At 45.6% G+C, this 21785-nt stretch overlaps 1 protein-coding gene across 11 annotated transcripts in view; it reads right to left on the bottom strand.

The window, feature by feature from the left end:
• The window catches only part of LOC140727141 (tripartite motif-containing protein 2-like), a 99545-nt gene that overhangs the window by 33851 nt on the left and 43909 nt on the right, over positions 1-21785 (bottom strand). For 8 of the 11 annotated variants that reach the window (XM_073044450.1, XM_073044448.1, XM_073044449.1 and 5 more), the window contains 3 exons: positions 13372-13475; positions 13124-13291; positions 11021-11201 (listed from right to left, as the gene is read on the bottom strand). In XM_073044450.1, coding sequence (XP_072900551.1) covers positions 11021-11201; positions 13124-13291; positions 13372-13475 — 453 coding nt within the window. The remainder of the gene's footprint in view (positions 1-11020; positions 11202-13123; positions 13292-13371; positions 13476-21785) is intronic. The other 3 variants (XM_073044451.1, XM_073044453.1, XM_073044456.1) reach the window with 1 other exon arrangement.

Here is a 21785-nt window from a genome sequence, read left to right as displayed (position 1 = left end):
GCAGTTTGACAGCTACGTGGATAGATAAAGGAAATATTGGAAGGTCATTACTAATGCCTCCACAATATATACCGCTACCTCTTTCAGAATCCTAGGATGCAGTTCATCTGGCCTGGGTGACTTATGTACTTTTAGGTCTTTCGGCTTTTTGAGCAACATTGTCAAAAGTTGAGCAGCTTTTAAGGTGCTTGGAAGTAGGTACAGAGGAGATGTCAGGGGTAAGCTTTTTTTTTTTTTTTACACAGATAGTGGTGACTGCATGAATGGGTTGCCGGCGACTGTGATGGAGGTGGATATGATAGGGTCTTTTTACAGATTCCTGGATAGGTACATGGAGCTAAAAAAAATAGAGGGCTATGGGTTACCTGAGAGAGCTGGAAATGTACGGAGAGTGGGAGAGTACTCCTGTACCTGGAGTTAAAGCAATGTGGCAGTTTTCCATCACAGGAAAATCAGAGACAAGACCAAGGCAAGATAGAGAGGTGTATCATTTTGGAGCGTCTGGTTGTGCCATTCCACAAGCTTACTGCAACCTGACCGTTCTGAATACAAAGAAGTTGCCTGCGTTGAGTCCTGGGGAAGTGGTTGTCACTCAGCGAGATGACCCTTGTATAGGGTCATCTTTGGGCAACTGTTGTGAAACCCAAAGTAAAGAGATAAAACACCCTACCATACCTCTACTGCTTGAGAGAACGGAACAAACTGGAGTTGAGTGACCAGGTTCCATACCAGCTCACATCTCCTTCAGATAGGCCTCGGCATTCCCTGTTGATTTTGCCTGAGAAGCATCAGAGGATTGTGTCAAAGTCACTTCATGATGATTCAGGTCATTTGGGATTCGACAAGACCTACAGATTGGTTCAAGTTCGGTTCTACTGGCCCCAAATGAAGCCCGAGGTCGAAGAGTACTGCAAGTCATGTATTCTATGTTTTCAGAGGAAGATGCAGCCTACAAGGGACACTCCTTTGTCCCATTTGCATAGTGTAGGGCCACATTTTCTAGTATATATGGATTTCCTCTCCATACAGCCTCATTCCAGCAACATGGCGAATGTCTTGGTTATCACTGATCATTACACCAGATGTGCTCAAGCCTTCCCTACAAAGGATCAGAGGGCATCCACCGTGGCCAAAGTAATATGGGAAAAGTACTTTGTTCATTATGGCTTTCCCAGATGGATACACAGAAAACAGGGAAGGGATTTTGAGTCCTGACGAAGGGTCTCGGCCCGAAACGTCGACAGCGCTTCTCCCTATAGATGCTGCCTGGCCTGCTGTGTTCTAACAGCATTTTGTGTGTGTTGGAATTTTTCAACGGTCTTTTTAAATCATGCAAGAGGCTGAGAGTGAAGGACTACAGACATCTTGGAGAGAAGCCATTTTTTTTATTGATTGGGGAAAAGAGGCTAGACTGCGCAGGCGCATGACGTAGCGCACCAAAGGTTTAAAAAGACCGCCATATACAGCGGCCATCCTCTGAGTGGACTGAGTCAGAGTGGGACGGCTTTGGCTCAATAATCCTCAGCGTGAACAGGCAGAGGCGAGGGTAGGTTCCGGTAAGTTTTGTTTTGTTCATTTAGGGTAGAGAGAATGGTCATGACCACATTAATGGGATTGTATTATAGACCACCCAATAGTCAGTGAGAATTGGAGGAGCAAATATGCAGAGAGATAGCAGACAACTGCAGGAAACATAAAGTTGTGATAGTAGTAGTATTTTCCACACATTGATTGGGATTCCCATACTGTTAAAGGTCTAGACGGGTTAGAGTTTGTAAAATGTGTTCAGTAAAGTTTTCTAAATCAATACATAGAGGTACCAACTAGAAAGGATGCAATGTTAGATCTCCTATTAGGAAACGAGTTAGGACAGGTGATGGAAGTGTGTGTAGAGGAACACTTTGGTTCCAGTGATCCTAACACCATTAGTTTCAACTTGATCATGGATAAGATAGATCTGGTCCTCGGGTTGAGGTTCTAAACTGGAAAAAGGCCAAATTTGAAGAAATGAGAAAGGATCTAAAAAGCGTGGATTGGGACAGGTTGTTCTCTGGCAAGGATGTGATTGGTAAGTGGAAGGCCTTCAAAGGAGAAAATTTGAGAGTACAGAGTTTGTATGTTCCTGTCAGGATTAAAGGCAAAGTGAGTAAGAATAAGGAACCTTGGTTCTCTAGGGATATTGGAACTCTGATAAAAAAAGAGATAGATCTATGACATGTATAGGGAACAGGGAGTAAATAAGGTACTTGAGTACAAAAAGTGCAAAAAAATACTTGAGGAAATCAGGAGGGCTGAAAGAAGACATCAGGTAGCTTTGGCAGTCAAAGTGAAGGATAATCCAAAGAGCTTCTACAGGTATATGAAGAGCAAAAAGACAATAGGGGGTAAAATTGGTCTTCTTGAAGATCAGAGTGGTTGGCTATGTATGGAACCAAAAGAAATGGAGGAGATCTTAAATGGGTTTTTTGCATCTGTATTTACCAAGGAAACTGGCATGGAGTCTATGGAAATAAGGCAAACAAGTAGTGAAGTCATGGAACCTATACAGATTGAAGAGGAGGAGATGCTTGCTATCTTGAGGCAAATCAGAGTAGATAAATCCCCAGGACGTGACAGGGTATTCCCTTGGACCTTGAAGGAGACTAGTGTTGAAACTGCAGGGGCCCTGGCAGATACATTTAAAATGTCAGTATCTACGGGTGAGGTGCCGGAGGATTGGAAGATAGCTCATGTTGTTCCGTTGTTTAAAAAAGGCTCTAAAAGTAATCTGGGAAGTTATAGGCCAGTAAGTTTGACATCGATAGTAGGTAAATTATTGGAAGGAATACTAAGAGATAGGATCTATAAGTATTTGGATAGACAGGGACTTATTAGGGAGAGTCAACACGGCTTTGTGCGTGGTCGGTCACGTTTAACAAATCTGTTACAGAGTTTTTTGAGGAGGTTACAAGAAAAGTGGATGAAGAGAAGGCAGTGGATGTTGTCTACATGGACTTTAGTAAGGACTTTGACAAGGTCCCACATGGGAGGTTAGTTAGGAAGATTCAGTCGCTAGGTATACATGGTGAAGTAGTAAATTAGATTAGACATTGGCTCAATGGGAGAAGTCAGAGAGTGGTAGTGGAGGATTGTTTCTCTGAGTGGAGGCCTGTGACTAGTGGTGTGCCACAGGGATCAGTGCTGGGTCCATAGTTATTTGCCATCTATATCAATGATCTGGATGATAATGTGGTAAATTGGATCAGCAAATTTGCTGATGATACAAAGATTGGAGGTGTAGTGGACAGTGAGGAAGGTTTTCAAAGGTTGCAGAGGGATTTGGACCAGCTGGAAAAATGGGCTGAAAAATGGCAGACGGAGTTTAATACAGACAAGCGTGAGCTATTGCACTTTGGAAGGAAAAACCAAGGTAGAATATACAAGGTAAATGGTAGGGCACTGAGGAGTGCAGTAGAACAGAGGGACCTGGGAATACAGATACAAAATTCACAGGTCACAGGTAGATAGGGTAGTAGAGAGAGATTTTGGTACATTGGCCTTTATAAATCAAAGTATTGAGTATAAGAGTTGGAATGTTATGGTGAGGTTGTTTAAGGCATTGGTGAGGCCGAATTTGGAGTATTGTGTGCAGTTTTAGTCACCAAATTACAGGAAGGATATTAATAAAGTTGAAAGAGTGCAGATAAGGTTTACAAGGATGTTGCCGGGACTTGAGAAACTGAGTTACAGAGAAAGGTTGAATAGGTTAGGACTTTATTCCCTGGAGCGTAGAAGAATGAGGGGAGATTTGATAGAGGTATATAAAATTATGATGGGTATAGATAGAATGAATGCAAGCAGGCTTTTTCCACTGAGGTCAGGGAAGAAAAAAACCAGAGGACATGGGTTAAGGGTGAAGGGGGAAAAGTTTAAAGGGAACATTTGGGGGGGGGGGGGGCTTCTTCACATAGTGAGTGGTGGGAATGTGGAATGAGCTGCCAGATGAAGTGGTAAATGCGAGATCACTTTTAACATTTAAGAAAAACTTGGACAGGTACATGGCTGAGAGGTGTATGGAGGGATATAGTCCAGGTGCAGGTCAGTGGGAGTAGACAGAAAAATGGTTCGGCACAGCCAAGAAGGGCCGAAAGGCCTGTTTCTGTGCTGTAATGTTCTATTGTTCTACATTGGGCATCTGATTCACTGTTACAACTGTACACAGAATGAAGCTACTCGATTTTCGCCATATTATTTCATGGTTGGGCGTTAAGCAAGACTGCCTGTAGATCTTTGTTTGGGACTGGTGGCGAAGACTTGCCACAGAGGACTTACCTTAAGTATGTGTCTGACATGAGGAGGGAATTGCAAAAGGTTTGTGAACTAGCTGAGGTTTCTGTTACCAAGCAGAGTCAAGGAAACGAGGAGATACGATCAAAAGATAAGGTTCTCCCAATTGATGCCTAGAGATGGAGTTCTCATAAGGAATTTGTGGCTACTAGGGAAGCTTAAGTAGGCCGACTGCTGAGTGGAGAGTCAGATGCCAAATGTACCAGTTTTCCGGGTGAAGCCAGAAGATGGGAATGGACATGTCAAGATTCTCCACCTGAACCACTTTCTACCTCTGGGACAAGACCCTACATGGAACCTACATGCTGTACAATGAAGGGAAACTGGGCCCCAAAATAACTGGGGATGAATCTGAGATCAGTCAAATGACAGGGGACAGAGTTGCCAGTAGGCATGAGTACTGGACAGGGGGAGACCTCTCCAAGTAGACAAGAAAGATCCAAACACGAGGGAATTTGTAGATGCTGGAAATCAAGCAACACACACTAAATGCTGGTGGAATGCAGCAGGCCAGGCAGCATCAATAGGAAAAAGCACTGTCGACGTTTCGGGCCAAGACCCTTTGTCAGGACTAACTGAAAGAAAAGATAGTAAGAGATTTGAAAGTAGGAGGGGGTGGAGGAAGGGGAAATCTTAAATGATAGGAGAAGACAGGAGGGGGTGGGGTGAAGCTAAGAGCTGGAAAGGTGATTGGAAAAAGGGATACAGAGCTGGAAAAGGGAAAGGATCATGGGATGGGAGGCCTAGGGAGAAAGAAAGGGGGAGGGGAGCACCAGAGGGAGATGGAGAACAGACAAAGAGTAACGGGCAGAGAGAGGGAAAAAAAAGGAGGGGTGGAATAAATAAACCAGGGATGGGGTAAGAAGGGGAGGAGGGGCATTAACTGAAGTTAGAGAAATCAATGTTCATGCCATCAGATTGGAGGCTACCCAGACGGAATATAAGGTGTTGTTCCTCCAACCTGAGTGTGGCTTCATCTTGACAGTAGAGGAGGCCATGGATAGACATATCAGAATGGGAATGGGATGTGAAATTAAAATGTCCGCCAGAGAAAGCAGGATCTCCCAGTGGCCACACATTTTAATTCCACGTGCACATGTGACTATTCAACTGTAATGAGTCCTTTCTTTTCCATAAGACCAAGTCACAGGAACAGAATCAGGCCATCTGGCTATTCGGATATCCTCCGCCATTCAATCACAGCAGATCCTTCTTATCCCCCCTCGTCAACCCCAGTTCCCAGCCTTCTCCCTGTAAACTTTGATGCCAGGTCCAATCAAGAACCTATTAATCTCTGCCGTAAATACATCCAACGACCAGTCCTCCACAGCTGCAAGTGATAACGAATTTCACAAATTCACCACCCTTTGGCTAAAGAAATTTCTCCACATCTCTGTTTTGAAGAGGCTGTGCCCTCTTGTCCTAGGTTCTCCCACCATGGGAATCATCCTTTGTACATCTACTCTGTCTCGGCCTTTCAACATTCAAAAGGTTTCAATGAGATCCCCCTCATCCTTCTGAATTCCAGCAAGTACAGACCCAGACCTTCCCATCAAACACTCCTCTTATGATAACCCTTTCATTCCTGGAATCAATCATCCTTGTGAACCTCCTCTGGACCCTCTCCAATTCCAGCACATCTTTTCTAAGATGAGGGGCCCAAAACTTTTCACAATACTCAAGGTGAGGGCCTCTCCAGTGCCTTATAAAGCCTCAGCATCACATCCTTGCTCTTGAATTCTAGACCTTTTGAAATGAATGCTAACATGGCATTTGCCTTCCTCACCACCGACTCAACCTGCATGTTAATCTTCAGAGTGCTCTGCACTCCGAATTCCCTCTGCATCTCAGATTCCTGGATTTTCTCCCCATTTAGAAAATAGTCTGCACATTTATTTCTACTACCAAGGTGCATAACCACGTGTTTTCCAACTATATATCATTTGCCACTCTCTTACCCATTCTCTTAATCCTTCTGAGTCCTTCTGCATCCTACCTGTTTCCTCAACACTACCTGCCCCTCCACCAATCTTCGTATCATCTGCAAACTTGGCAACAAAGCCCATCATCTAAATCATTTATATACAGCATTAAAAGAAGTGGTCCCAACACCGACCCTTGCAGAACACCACTAGTCACTTTTCTTTAACAACTCACAAGATCACAAGATAAAGGAGCAGAAGTAGGCCATTCAGCTCATCGAGTCTGCTCCGCCACTCCACCATAAGCTAAACTATTCTCCCATCTAGTTCCAATTTCCGGCTTTTTTCCCATATCCCTTGATACCCTGACTAATCAGATACCTGTCAATCTCCTCCTTAAAAACCTTCAATGATTGGGCCTCCACAGCTGTATGTGGCAACGAATTCCATAAATCCACGACCCTCTGGCTAAAAAAATTTCTCCTCATCTCTGTTTTAAATGGGTACCCTCTAATTCTAAGACTGTGACCTCTTGTCCTGGACTCACCCACCAAGAGAAACAGCCTTTCCACATCTACTCTGTCCAACCCTTTCAACATTCAAAATGTTTCTATGAGATCCCTGTCATTCTTCTATACTCTAATGAATACAATCCAAGAGCCAATAAATGCTCCGCATATGTTAGTCCCTGCATTCCAGGAATCATCCTAGTGAATCTTCTCTGAACTCTCTCCAACATCAGCACATCCTTTCTAAGATAGGGGGCCCAAAACTGCACACAATATTCCAAATGGGGTCTCACCAGTGCCCCATAGAGCCTCATCAACACCTCCTTACTCTTGTACACTATTCCTCTTGAAATGAATGCCAACATGGCATTCGCTTTCCTTACTGCCAATCCAACCTGGTGGTTAACCTTTAGGGTATTCTGCACTAGGACCCCCAAATCCCTTTGCACTTCCGATTTTTGAATTTTTTCCCCATCTAAATAATAATCTGCCCGATTGTTTCTTCTTCCAAAATGTACAACAGTACATTTCTCAACATTGTATCTCATCTGCCATTTCTTTGCCCACTCTCCGAAACTGACCAAGTCTCTCTGCAATCTTTCCGTTTCTTCAACACTTCCTGCTCCTCCTCCTATCTTGGGTCATCTGCAAAATTAGCCACAAAACCTTTTAATCCATAATCTAAATCATCGATATACAGTGTAAAAAGAAGAGGCCCCAACACCAACCCCTGCGGAACACCACTAGTGACCGGCAACCAACCAAAATAGGATCCCTGTATTCCCACTCTTTGCTTTCTGCCTATCAGCCAATGCTCCACCCATTCCAATATCCTTCCTGTAATTCCATGGGCCCTCATCTTATTAAGCAGTCTCTTATGCAACATCTTAACAAAGGCCTTTTGAAATTTCAAACACACAACATCCACAGCCTCTCCCTTGTCAATCTTATTTGAGATTACCTCAAAAAATTCTAATAGGTAGGTGAGGCAGTATTTTCCCTTCATGAAACCATGTTGGCTTGGGCCTATTTTGTCATGCAGCTCAAGGTAATGCATAATCTCATCCTTGAGGATCGACTCCAATAACTTTCCAACTACCGATGTCAGACTAATCGGTCTGTAATTTTCTTTCTGCTGCCTCCCCCCTTTCTTAAACAACGGAACTACATTTGCGACCTCCCAGTCCTCCAGGACCGTGCCCGAGTCTACTGATTCCTGGAAAATTATTTCCAAAGCCACCTCTTTCAGAACCCACGGATGCACTATCCTTAGTCCATTTAGCTTCTCACGCGCTTTCTCTCTAGTAATCTTGACTGTACCCAATTCTATTCCCTGAGACCTCGGGCTATCAGGTATGTTGCTAATGTCTTCCACTGTGAAGACATTTAGTTCCTCTGCCATCTCTTTATTACCCATAATAATTTCTCCAGCATCCTTTTCAATTGGTCCTATATCTACCCGTGTCACTCTTTTACTCTTCATATATTTAAAAAAACTTAGTGTCCTTTTTTATGTTAATTGCCAATTTCCTTTCATAATTCGTCCTTTCTTTCCTAATGACTTTCTTAGTTTCCTTCTGTAAATTTTTAAAATTTGTCCAGTCCTCAGTTTTTCCACTAATTTTTGCTTCCTTTTGCTTTTATTTTAGCCTTAACTTCTCTTGTTAGCCACATTTGTGTCATTTTTCTTTTTATGATTTTCTTTTTTCTTGGAATATATTTTTCCTGCACTCTCCTTATTTCTTGTAGGAATTTCATCCAATTCTACTCTACTGTCCCTCCATTGAGCTTACTTTTCCAATCAACTTGGGCCAGTTCCTCTCTCATACCACTGTAATTTCCTTTGTTCCACTGAAATATTGATACACCTGATACCAGCTTCTCCTTTTCAAATTTGAAACTGAACTTGATCATATTATGATCACTACTTCCAAGGGGTTCCATTACCTCTAGCTCCCTAATCACCTCAGGTTCATTACACAGCACCCAATCCAAAACAGCTGATCCCCTAGTGGGCTTATGGACAAGCTGCTTCAGAAAGCCATCCCGCAGGCATTCTACAAACTCCCTCTCCTGAGATCCAGTACCTTCCTGACTTTCCCAATCCACTTTCATATTAAAATCCCCCATAATTATCTTGACATTTTCCTTCTGACTCGCTTTTTCTATTTCCAGCTGTAACTTGTAGTCTACATCCCGGCTGCTGTTTGGAGGCCTGTATATAACTGCTATTAGTGTCTTTTTAACCTTGCCATTTCTTAACTCGACCCATAGGGATTCTACTTCTTCTGATCCTATGTCCCTTCTTTCTATTGATTTGATATCATTGCTTACCATCAGGGCCACGCCACCCCCTTTACCTACCTTCCTATCTTTCCTATACACAGTGTATCCTTGGACATTCAGCTCCCAATCACATCCATCATTTAGCCATGACTCAGTGATGGCCACTATGTCATATCTTTTAACCTGTAGCTGTACATCAAGGTCATCCACTTTATTTCTAATGCTGCGGGCATTTAAATATAGTACACTTAGATCAGTATCTGTTACTGACTTTGTTATATTTCTATCACACAGCAGATTACCCTGTCTATTCACCTGCCTGTCCCTCTTGCCATCTTTGCTGCTCAGTATCTTTGACTTATTTCTGTTTTCCTCTTCCTCGACCCTAACACCCTGGTTTCCTTCCCCCTACCAACTTAGTTTAAACCCTCCCTAACAGCTATATTAAACAATCCCGCCAGGATATTGCTACCCTTTGAGTTCAGGTGTAACCCATTGTTTCTGTATAAGTCATGCCTCCCCCAAAATAGATCCCAGTGATCTAAGAATTTGAAGCCCTGCCCCCTGCACCAGTTACTTAGCCACACATTCATCTGCTTAATTCTGCTATTCTTACCTCCATTAGCATGTGGCTCAGGCAGTAATCCTGAGATTATTACTCTGGAGGTCTGGCTTTTCAATTTTCTTCCTAGCTCCCAGTCATCTTCCTTCAGGACCTCCTCTCCTTTTCTGCCTATGTCATTGGTACCAACATGTACCAAGACTTCTGGTTGCTCGCCCTCTCTCCTGAGAATACTCTGGACCCGATCCGAGATATCCCGCACCCTGGCACCAGGGAGGCAACACACCATCCGGGTATCCTTGTCTGGTTTGCAGAATCTCTTGTCTGTTCCCCTCACGATGGAATCCCCTATAACTACTGTATGTCTCCCTGCTTTCTTGATCACGGCACTGGGCAGAGTGCCAGAGTCACGTTCGTTGTGGTCTTCCTCTGTCAGGTCAACCTCTCCAACAGTATCTAAAACTATATATCAATTCCTGAGGGGAATGTTTGCTTAAGTTAACGTTCTTCAATATACTTTCTTTATAATTATACGCAGTGTGCGATCTGTTATTTCTTGCTGACAGGCAATTGCAGGAGGCCATAAATCATACAGCATTTACACAAATCAGAGTTTGGATAGGCGAGACATCCGAATCTCACGGGTTTGGCAGGACCAAAGTCATACACACCCTAGATGTAAGGAGCCTGTGAAATGTGACTTCCTTGCCACAGAGTCCAGTGGCTGTTAGTGAGGGGTTAAAGAGCTGTATTTCCAGAGACGGCCAGTGAAAAGAGATTTCACACCCAATCCAGTATAGCTGATTCCCTAGTAGGGTCAGCAACAAACTGCTCTAAAAAGCCATTTGTAAACATTCAACAAACTCACTCTCTTGAGATTCATTACCAATCTGATTTTCCCCAATCAGCTGCGTGTTGAAGTCTCCCATGTCGATCATAACATTGCCCTTTTGACACGCCTTTTTTAGTTCCCGTTGTAACCTCTGGTTCACATCCCACCTACTGTGTAGATAACTGCCATCAGGGTCCTTTTACCCTTACAGTTTCTTAACTCAACTCACAAGAATTACTATTTTCCGATTCTATGTCACATCTTTCTACTGATTTGATGCTATTCTTTACCAGTAGAGCCACGCTTCCCTCTCTGCCTACCTTCCTATCCCTCCGATACAGCATTTGGTCAGGAAGGGGGATGGATAAAGCAAGTGGTGGAGACAGTTTGATCAGATACGTGGATGAATAAAGGAAGTGCTGGAGGCCGAGTTTGATCAGGTATGTGGATGGGAGAGAAACAGAGGGACTTGGGGCTAATACAGCCCAATGGAACTGGTACAGAAATGCACCACCGGTCAGCACAGACGAGCCAGGCCAAAGGGCCTGTGTGGTGCAGAGGAAGAGGTAGTGGGAGTTATTACCGTCCAGTGTACCTGCAAACTGTCTGTCTGCAGTGCCTCGAGCCCCGAACCGCGTCACCAGCTTCCCGTTGGACTGGAAGATGAAGACACTACACGCTTTGTTATCAACCACAATCAGGTGGCCGTTCCGGTCTACTGCCACACCCTTCGGACCCAACAGCTTCCCCGCACCGATCTTACTCTGCAGAGAGAGTCAGAGACAGAGTGAGGCAAGTTCAGAGACAAAGAGTGAGAGTCAAAAAGAAAGCAAGACAGTAAGAGGGGAAGGGGGGGTGCGCAAAGACCAGGAGGGCTTGTCTGGAAGGGGGAGATGGGGGAGCGGATGGTGGAAGTGGATGATGGGGGAGGGTGGAATGGACGGAGGGTTCAGAATAGGGGAACTAGGCAAGGCTGTTCCCCCTCCCCAAGAATCTAAGGAGACTGTGGGGGTGAACCATATATAGGATTTGCACAGTACTGCTGGGGAGGAATTAGACACAGATAGAGGAATGAGCAACTGATAAGGTGATTAAGATGACAGGTGGTATGTTCTACTTTATTGATTGAGGCATTGAGTTCAAAAGTCAGGAAGTTATGTGGCAGCTTCATAAAACTCTAGTTAGGCTGCATCTGGAGTATTGCACGCAGCTCTGCTCACCCCATTCTAGGACGAATGTCGAGACTTTGAAGAGGATGCAGAAAAGGTTTACCAAGATGTTGCCTGGATTTGAGGGCATGTGCTATAACGAGAGGTTGAACAAACTTAGGTTGTTTTCTCTGGCGCAGCACAGGCTGAGAGATCTGACGGGCCTGTTCCTGTTTGATGTTTACACCTGAGCAATTGTATTAGAGAAGCTACAGACCGACTGCTTGTTAATGTATTTTACTACACCTCACCCACTCATGCCCCTCCTCTTCCCATTCACTACCCCCTCCCTTCCCCGCTCCCTACCCATTCACTGTCCCCTCCCCTCCTCTCCCCGCTCATGACCCCTCCCCTCCTCATAGTGTTGAGCTAAGTAATCCATTGACTCGGAATGAATCTAATGCCCATCATTTCTGCATTCCAGGCAGCCACCACACATACTTCTTTTCTTTCTTTTTTTTTTAAAAAAGTCTTGCCTCTCACTTCTCCTTTGAATTTACCCCTTCTCAGCTAGAATACATGCCCTCTGCTATTAGACATTTCAAAACTGGGTAAAAGCAACCAGCTATCCACTTTATCAATGCCTCTGATATTATTTACATCTCTGTCAAGGTGCCTCTCCATCCTCCTTCACTGAAAAGCCTTTATAAGACATGCTCTCTAATCCAGGCAGCAGTCTGGTGAGTCTCTCCTGCACCCTCTCCATAGCCTCCACATCCTTCCCATAATGGAGCGAACAGAAATGATGCAATACTCCAGAAGTGGCTAAACAAGAGTTTTATAAAGTTGCAACATAACTTGAAGTCAGAGTCATAGGACATAAAAACAGGCCATTCAGCCCATCTGGTTCATGCCGAATTATTGATCTGCCTTGTCCTATTGACCTGCACTGGGACCATAGCCCTCAATACCCCTCCCATCCATGTACTTACACAATTTTTTCTCAAATGTTGAAATCGGCCCCAAATCCACCACTCGTGTTGACAGCTGGTTACACACTGTCACCACTCTGAGTGAAGAGGTTCCTCCTCATGTTCCATTTGAACATTTCACCATTAACCCATGATCTCTAGTTGTAGTTTCACCCAAGCTCAGTTGAAAAAGACTGCTTGCATTTACCCGATCTATACCCCTCCTCAAACCTCTCAACCTTCCACATTGGGGAATAATTCCTAACGTATTGAAACTTTCTCAATGACTCAGGACCTCAAGTCCCTGCAACATTTTTTGAAAGTTTCTCTGCACTTTTTCAATCTTATTGCCATCTTATTTACCTTCTCCCCTCTCTACACTCACAACCTCCACTTTCCTACTCATTCACTCCCCCCCGGAGCACCCCCACCCCAACCCCACTCTCTCTCACACTGCCCCATTCGGGCCCCATACCTCCCCTTTGCTTTTACTCCCCTACTCCCATTTGGCCGCAAACTATTCACTTAATTCCCTTCACTCCCCCCTACCACCCATTTAGCCCCTACCTTGAACTTGCCATCAGGAGTGAAGGTGCTGACCCATCGGTTGTCATAATCGGCCACAATGATGTCACCATTAGGGTCAATGGTCACGCCAGTTGGACGCTGGAGTTGGCCTGGAGAACGTCCCCGCACCCCGAAGCGCAATTTGAACTGTCCATCATTGGAGAATATCTGGGGGACATACAGTACATCATCACAAATGCTCCTTCCCTTCAAAGACAGTTCCCTGCTCACAGACGCAGTGCCAGTACCTGGATACATTGGTTGTTGCTATCGGCAACCACAATGCGGTTGTTTCCCGAGGCAGAAATTCCCTGCAGGTTGGTGAACTCTCCTTTCTCCCGACCTCTGCTCCCTGTGGGCACAACACACACAGAACTGTGAGGGGCTGTGATGCAGGAATACACAAACACACACAGAACCGTGAGGGGCTGTGATGCAGGAATACACAAACACACACAGAACCGTGAGGGGCTGTGATACAGGAATACACAGACACACACACAGAACTGTGAGGGGCTGTGATACAGGAATACACAGAGACACACACACAGAACCGTGAGGGGCTGTGATACAGGAATACACAGAGACACACACACAGAACCGTGAGGGGCTGTGATACACGAATACACAAACACACACAGAACCGTGAGGGGCTGTGATACAGGAATACACAGACACACACACAGAACCGTGAGGGGCTGTGATACAGGAATACACAGAGACACACACAGCTGTGAGGGGCTGTGATACAGGAATACACAGAGACACACACAGAACCGTGAGGGGCTGTGATACAGGAATACACAGAGACACACAGAACCGTGAGGGGCTGTGATACAGGAATACACAGAGACACACACAACTGTGAGGGGCTGTGATACAGGAATACACAGAGACACACACAGCTGTGAGGGGCTGTGATACAGGAATACACAAAACACACACAAAACCCTGAGTGGCTGTGATACAGGAATACACAGACACACACACAACTGTGAGGGGCTGTGATACAGGAATTCACAGAGACACACACAACTGTGAGGGGCTGTGATACAGGAATACACAGAGACACACACACAACCGTGAGGGGCTGTGATACAGGAATACACAGAGACACACACAACTGTGAGGGGCTGTGATACAGGAATACACAGAGACACACAGAACCGTGAGGGGCTGTGATACAGGAATACACAGAGACACACACAACTGTGAGGGGCTGTGATACAGGAATACACAGACACACACACAACTGTGAGGGGCTGTGATACAGGAATACACAGACACACACACACAACTGTGAGGGGCTGTGATACAGGAATTCACAGAGACACACACAACTGTGAGGGGCTGTGATACAGGAATACACAGACACACACACAACTGTGAGGGGCTGTGATACAGGAATACACAGACACACACAACTGTGAGGGGCTGTGATACAGGAATACACAGACACACACACAGCTGTGAGGGGCTGTGATACAGGAATACACAGAGACACACACAACTGTGAGGGGCTGTGATACAGGAATACACAGAGACACACACAACTGTGAGGGGCTGTGATACAGGAATACACAGACACACACAACTGTGAGGGGCTGTGATACAGGAATACACAGAGACACACAGAACCGTGAGGGGCTGTGATACAGGAATACACAGAGACACACACAACTGTGAGGGGCTGTGATACAGGAATACACAGACACACACAACTGTGAGGGGCTGTGATACAGGAATACACAGAGACACACACAACTGTGAGGGGCTGTGATACAGGAATACACAGAGACACACAGAACCGTGAGGGGCTGTGATACAGGAATACACAGAGACACACACAACTGTGAGGGGCTGTGATACAGGAATACACAGACACACACACAACTGTGAGGGGCTGTGATACAGGAATACACAAACACACACAGAACCGTGAGGGGCTGTGATACAGGAATACACAGACACACACACAGCTGTGAGGGGCTGTGATACAGGAATACACAGACACACACAACTGTGAGGGGCTGTGATACAGGAATACACAGAGACACACACAACTGTGAGGGGCTGTGATACAGGAATACACAGAGACACACAGAACCGTGAGGGGCTGTGATACAGGAATACACAGAGACACACACAACTGTGAGGGGCTGTGATACAGGAATACACAGACACACACACAACTGTGAGGGGCTGTGATACAGGAATACACAGACACACACAGAACCGTGAGGGGCTGTGATACAGGAATACACAGACACACACACAACTGTGAGGGGCTGTGATACAGGAATTCACAGAGACACACACAACTGTGAGGGGCTGTGATACAGGAATACACAGAGACACACAGAACCGTGAGGGGCTGTGATACAGGAATACACAGAGACACACACAATTGTGAGGGGCTGTGATACAGGAATACACAGACACACACACAACTGTGAGGGGCTGTGATACAGGAATACACAGACACACACACAACTGTGAGGGGCTGTGATACAGGAATACACAGAGACACACACAGAACCGTGAGGGGCTGTGATACACGAATACACAAACACACACAGAACCGTGAGGGGCTGTGATACAGGAATACACAGAGACACACACAACTGTGAGGGGCTGTGATACAGGAATACACAAACACACACACAACTGTGAAGGGCTACAATACAGGTATAGGCAGAGACACACACAGCTGTGAGGGGCTGTGATATAGGAATACACAAACACACACACAACTGTGAGGGGCTGTGATACAGGAATACACAGAGACACACAGAACCGTGAGGGGCTGTGATACAGGAATACACAAACACACACACAACTGTGAGGGGCTGTGATACAGGAATACACAGAGACACACACAGCTGTGAGGGGCTGTGATACAGGAATACACAAAACACACACAAAACCCTGAGTGGCTGTGATACAGGAATACACACACACACACACAACTGTGAGGGGCTGTAATACAGGAATACACAGACACACACATGTAACGGGGGTTTTTTTCTTTTTCTTTGTTACTGTGTATGTAATCAAAATGGCGTCTTTGTTTTGTTAAAAGTAGGAATGCTGGCGCCTGTGTTAATAGTAGGAATGCTAGCGTCGTTGTTATGATAAGTGCTGGAAGCTTGTTTGGGACTATAAACTGATTGTTAGTGGGGGTTTTGGGGAGTCGGCGCGATGGAATGAGAGAGAGAGGACGGGATACTGGAAGCTGGGCGACGGTCCCCGGCCCAAGGTTTTCGGTGATGAGAGGAGACGGAGACAGAGGAGTGTGGAGCATCTGGTCGACCACCGTGGGGGTCCCAGGAGGCGGGTCGAGGAAGTCGGATGGGATCGAATGGTGGCCAGAAGACTTCAGTAATTGAGCTCCAACGGTTGTGCACGAAGTGGTTTGGACTTTGATAAGTTTGGCGCCTTTTCTTTTTTTTCCTCTTATTCATATATACTGTATCGTTAGTAATCGCTTAGTTATAGTAATCTTTATAAATTGTACTCATTTAATCGCATAAGGTGTACTGTCTGTTTTTTGAGCGAGGCGGGGACATCACACAGCATCCACACCAGCTGATTACCCAGTTTGGCGGGGCCGAAGGCTGCTCCCCCTAGACTAGAACGAGTTTGAGCGATGCCTGAGGCGACCCAGGGGTTACACACACAACTGTGAGGGGCTGTGATACAGGAATACACAGACACACACACAACTGTGAGGGGCTGTGATACAGGAATACACAGACACACACACAACTGTGAGGATCTACAATACAGGTATAGGCAGAGACACACACACACAACTGTAAGGTGCATGACAAGATAGGTCCAAGCCAGCATGGTTTCATGAAGGAAAATCCTGCCTCACCAACCTATTGGAATTTTTTGAGGTAATCTCAAGTAAGATTGACAAGGGAGAGGCTGTGGATGCTGTATATTTGGATTTTCAAAAGGCCTTCAACAGACAATAGGTGCAGAAGTAGACCATTCGGCCCTTCGAGCCTGCACCACCATTTTGAGATCATGGCTGATCAATTACTATCAATACCCGGTTCCTGCCTTGTCTCCATATCCCTTGATTCCCCTACCCATAAGATATCTATTTAGCTCCTCTTGAAAGCATCCAGAGAATTGGCCTCCACTACCTTCCGAGGCAGTGCATTCCAGACCCCCGCAACTCTCTGGGAGAAGAAGTTTTTCCTTAACTCTGTCCTAAATGACCTACCGCTTAGTCTCAAACCATGCCCTCTGGTACTGGACTCACCCAGCATCTGGAACATATTTCCTGCCACTATCTTGTCCAATCCCTTAATAATCTTATATGTTTCAATCAGATCCCCTCTCAATCTCCTTAATTCCAGCGAGTACAAGCCCAGTCTCTCTAACCTCTCTGCGTAAGACAGTCCAGACATCCCAGGAATTAACCTCGTGAATCTACGCTGCACTTCCTCTACAGCCAGGATGTCCTTCCTTAACCCTGGAAACCAAAACTGTACACAATACTCCAGGTGTGGTCTCACCAGGGCTCTGTACAAATGCAAGAGGATTTCCTTGCTCTTGTACTCAACTCCCTTTGTAATAAATGCAAACATTCCATTAGCCTTCTTCACTGCCTGCTGCACTTGCTCATTCATCTTCAGTGACTGATGAACAAGGACTCCGAGATCTCTTTGTATTTCTCCCTTATCCAACTCTACACCGTTCAGATAATAATCTGCCTTCCTGTTCTTACTCCCAAAGTGGATAACCTCACACTTATTCACATTAAACGCCATCTGCCAAGTATCTGCCCACTCACCCAGCCTATCCAAGTCACCCTGAATTCTCCTAACATCCACATCATATGTCACACTGCCACCCAGCTTAGTATCATCAGCAAACTTGCTGATGTTATTCTCAATGCCTTCATCTAAATCGTTGATGTAAATGGTAAACAGCTGTGGTCCCATTACCGAGCCCTGTGGCACCCCACTAGTCACCACCTGCCATTCCGAGAAACACCCATTCACCGCTACCCTTTGCTTTCTATCTGCCAACCAGTTTTCTATCCATGTCAATGCCTTCCCCCCGATGCCCTGAGCTTTGATTTTACCCACCAATCTTCTATGTGGGACCTTATCAAATGCCTTCTGAAAATCGAGATACACTACATCCGCTGGATCTCTCCCGTCTAACTTCCTGGTTACATCCTCGAAAAACTCCAACAGATTAGTCAAGCATGATTTACCCTTGGTAAATCCATGCTGGCTCGGCCCAATCCTATCACTGCTATCTAGATATGCCACTATTTCATCCTTAATAATGGACTCTAGCATCTTTCCCACCACTGATGTCAGGTTGACAGGTCGATAGTTCTCTGTTTTCTCCCTCCCTCCTTTCTTAAAAAGTGGGTAACATTAGCCATTCTCCAATCCTCAGGAACTGTTCCTGAATCTAAGGAACATTGGAAAATGATTACCAATGCATCCGCAATTTCCAGGGCCACCTCCTTTAGTACCCTAGGATGCAGACCATCTGGACCTGGGGATTTGTCAGCCTTCAGTCCCATCAGTCTTCTCATCACCGTTTCGTTCCGAATGTCAATCTGTTTCATTTCCTCTGTTACCCTATGTCCTTGGCCCATCCATACATCTGGGAGATTGCTTGTGTCTTCCTTAGTGAAAACAGATCTAAAGTACTCATTAAATTCTTCTGCCATTTCTCTGTTTCCCATAACAATTTCACCCAATTCATTCTTCAAGGGCCCAACATTGTTCATAACTATCTTCTTTCTCTTCACATACCTAAAAAAGCTTTTGCTATCTTCCTTTATATTCCTGGCTAGCTTGCGTTCGTACCTCATTTTTTCTCTCCGTATTGTCTTTTTAGTTAAGTTCTGTTGTTCCTTAAAAATTTCCCAATCATCTGTCCTCCCACTCACCTTAGCTCTGTCATATTTCCTTTTTTTTAATGCTATGCAACCTCTGACTTCCTTTGTCAACCACTGAGGCCCCTTTCCCCCCTTTGAATCCTTCCTTCTCTGGGGGATGAACTGATTTTGCACCTTGTGCATTATTCCCAAGAATACCTGCCATTGCTGTTCCACTGTCTTTTCTGCTAGGCTATCCGTCCAGTCAACTTTGGCCAGCTCCTCCCTCATGGCTCCATAGTTTCCCCTGTTCATCTGCAACACTGACACCTCTGAGCTGCCCTTATCCTTCTCAAATTGCAGATAAAAACTTATCATATTGTGATCACTACCTCCTAATGGCTCCTTTACTGCGAGATCGCTTATCAAATCCTGTTCATTATATAACACTAAATCCAGAATAGTCTTGTCCCTGGTCAGCTCTCGTACAAGCTGTTCCAAGAATGCATCCCGTAGGCACTCTACAAACTCCCTATCCTGTGGTCCAGCACCAACCTGATTCTCCCAGCTCACCTGCATGTTGAAATCCCCCATAACTACTGCGACATTACCTTTGCCACATGCCAATGTTATCTCCCTATTCAACTTGCACCCAATATCCCTGCTACTGTTTGGTGGCCTGTAGACAACACCCATTTGGGTCCTTTTACCCTTACTGTTCCTCAGTTCTATCTACACAGACTCTACTTCTCCTGACCCTATGTCCCCCCTTGCAAAGGACTGAATCTCATTCCTCACCAACAGGGCCACCCCATCCCCTCTGCCCACATTTCTGTCCCTACGATAGCACGTATACCCTTGTACATTCATTTCCCAGGTCTGATCTCCCTGCAGCCATGTCTCCGTTATCCCAACAACATCATAGTTACCCATTCGCACCTGGGCTTCAAGCTCATCCGCCTTATTTCTGACACCGTGCATTCAGATATAGAATTTTTAACCCATTTCTCCTCTCTCTGTTTGAATCGCTGCCTATTGTGCTTAACCCAGCTCCCCGAACTCCCATCGGGCTATACGCCCCTATAATTTTGTTGTCCTTCCTAAATTTACTTATTCTTTCAACACATTTAACTCCATGTTCTGTCAGACCATCCCTCTGTACATGAGTCCTCCTTATCACTTGTTCCGCCCCATCTTCATCTATTCCACACTTAATATTCCGGAACCGTGTAGTCCCCACCTGTCCTTTATTCTTCCTCTCGCTATCCTCTCTCACATTCTGGATCCCCGCCCCCTGCAAATTTAGTTTAAACCCCCCCCCCCCCCCCCCAAGAAGCACTAGCAAACTTCCCTGCAAGAATGTTAGTACCGCTCCAGTTCAGGTGTAAACCGTCCCTTCGGAACAGATCCCACCTTTCCTGGAACAAAACCCAATTATCTACAAACCTGAAGCCCTCCCTCCTGCACCATCCTCTCAGCCACGTATTAATCTTTATAATCCTCCTGTTCCTTGCCTCACTCGCACGTGGCACAGGTAGCAATCCTGAAATTGTTACCCTGGAGGTCCTGCTCTTCAGCTTCGCACCTAACTCCCTGAACTCCCTACGCAGGACCCCCTCACTCATCCTACCCACGTCATTGGTCCCTACATGGACCACAACATCTGGATTCTTGCCCTCCCTCTCGAGAATAACCTGCACCCGATCTGAGATGTCTCGGACCCCGGCACCAGGGAAGCAACATACTATCCGAGACTCCCGATCTTCCCCACAAAATCTCCTATCCGCCCCCGACTACAGAATCCCCTATCAATACCGCTCTCTTCTCTTCCTTCCTCCCGTTCCTAGTCAAGGGTCCAACCTCAGTGCCAGAGACAGGACCACTGCAGCTTGTTCCTGGTAGGTCATCCCCACCAACAGTATCCAAAATGGTATACTTATTTTTGATGGGAACGGCCACAAGGGTGCTCTTCTCTCTCTGTCTGCTCCCCCTGCCTCTCTTGACTGTCACCCATTTGCCTACCTCCTGTCTTTTCGGTGTGACAGCCTCCCGATAACTCTTATCTATCTCTGCCTCTGCCTCCCGAATAAGGTGTCGCATAAGAGGTTGCTTCATAAGAGAGCCCATGGAATTACAGGAAATATATTGGAATGGGTGGAGCATTGGCTGATAGGCAGAAAGCAAAGGGTGGGAATAAATGGAACCTGTACTGGTTGGTTGCCGGTCACTAGTGGTGTTCCGCAGGGGTCGGTGTTGGGGCCGCTTCTTTTTACACTGTATATCGATGATTTAGATTATAGATTAAATGGTTTTGTGGCTAAGTTTGTGGATGACACCAAGATAGGTGGAGGAGCAGGAAGTGTTGAAGAAACGGAAAGGTTACAGAGAGACTTGGTCAGTTTAGGAGAGTGGGCAAAGAAATGGCAGATGAGATACAATGTTGAGAAATGTACGGTTGTACATTTTGGAAGAAGAAATAATCAGGCAGATTATTATTTAGATGGCAAGAAAATTTAAAAATTGGTAGTGCAAAGGGTCCTAGTGCAGGATACCCTAAAGGTCAACCACCAGGTTGGATCGGCAGTAAGGAAAGCAAATGCCATGTTGGCATTCATTTCAAGAGGAATAGTGTACAAGAGTAAGGAGGTGTTGGTGAGGCTCTATGGGGCACTGGTGAGACCTCATTTGGAATACTGTGTGCAGTTTTGGGCTCCCATCTTAGAAGGGATGTACTGATGTTGGAGGGAGTTCAGAGATTTACGAGGATGATTCCTGGAATGCAGGGGCTAACATATGAGGCGC

This window comes from Hemitrygon akajei, chromosome 4 (genome assembly GCF_048418815.1).
Source record: "Hemitrygon akajei chromosome 4, sHemAka1.3, whole genome shotgun sequence".
NCBI lineage: Eukaryota > Metazoa > Chordata > Chondrichthyes > Myliobatiformes > Dasyatidae > Hemitrygon > Hemitrygon akajei.
The sequence above is the reverse complement of the archived record's forward strand: the minus strand, read 5'-3'. Positions and strand labels throughout refer to the sequence as shown.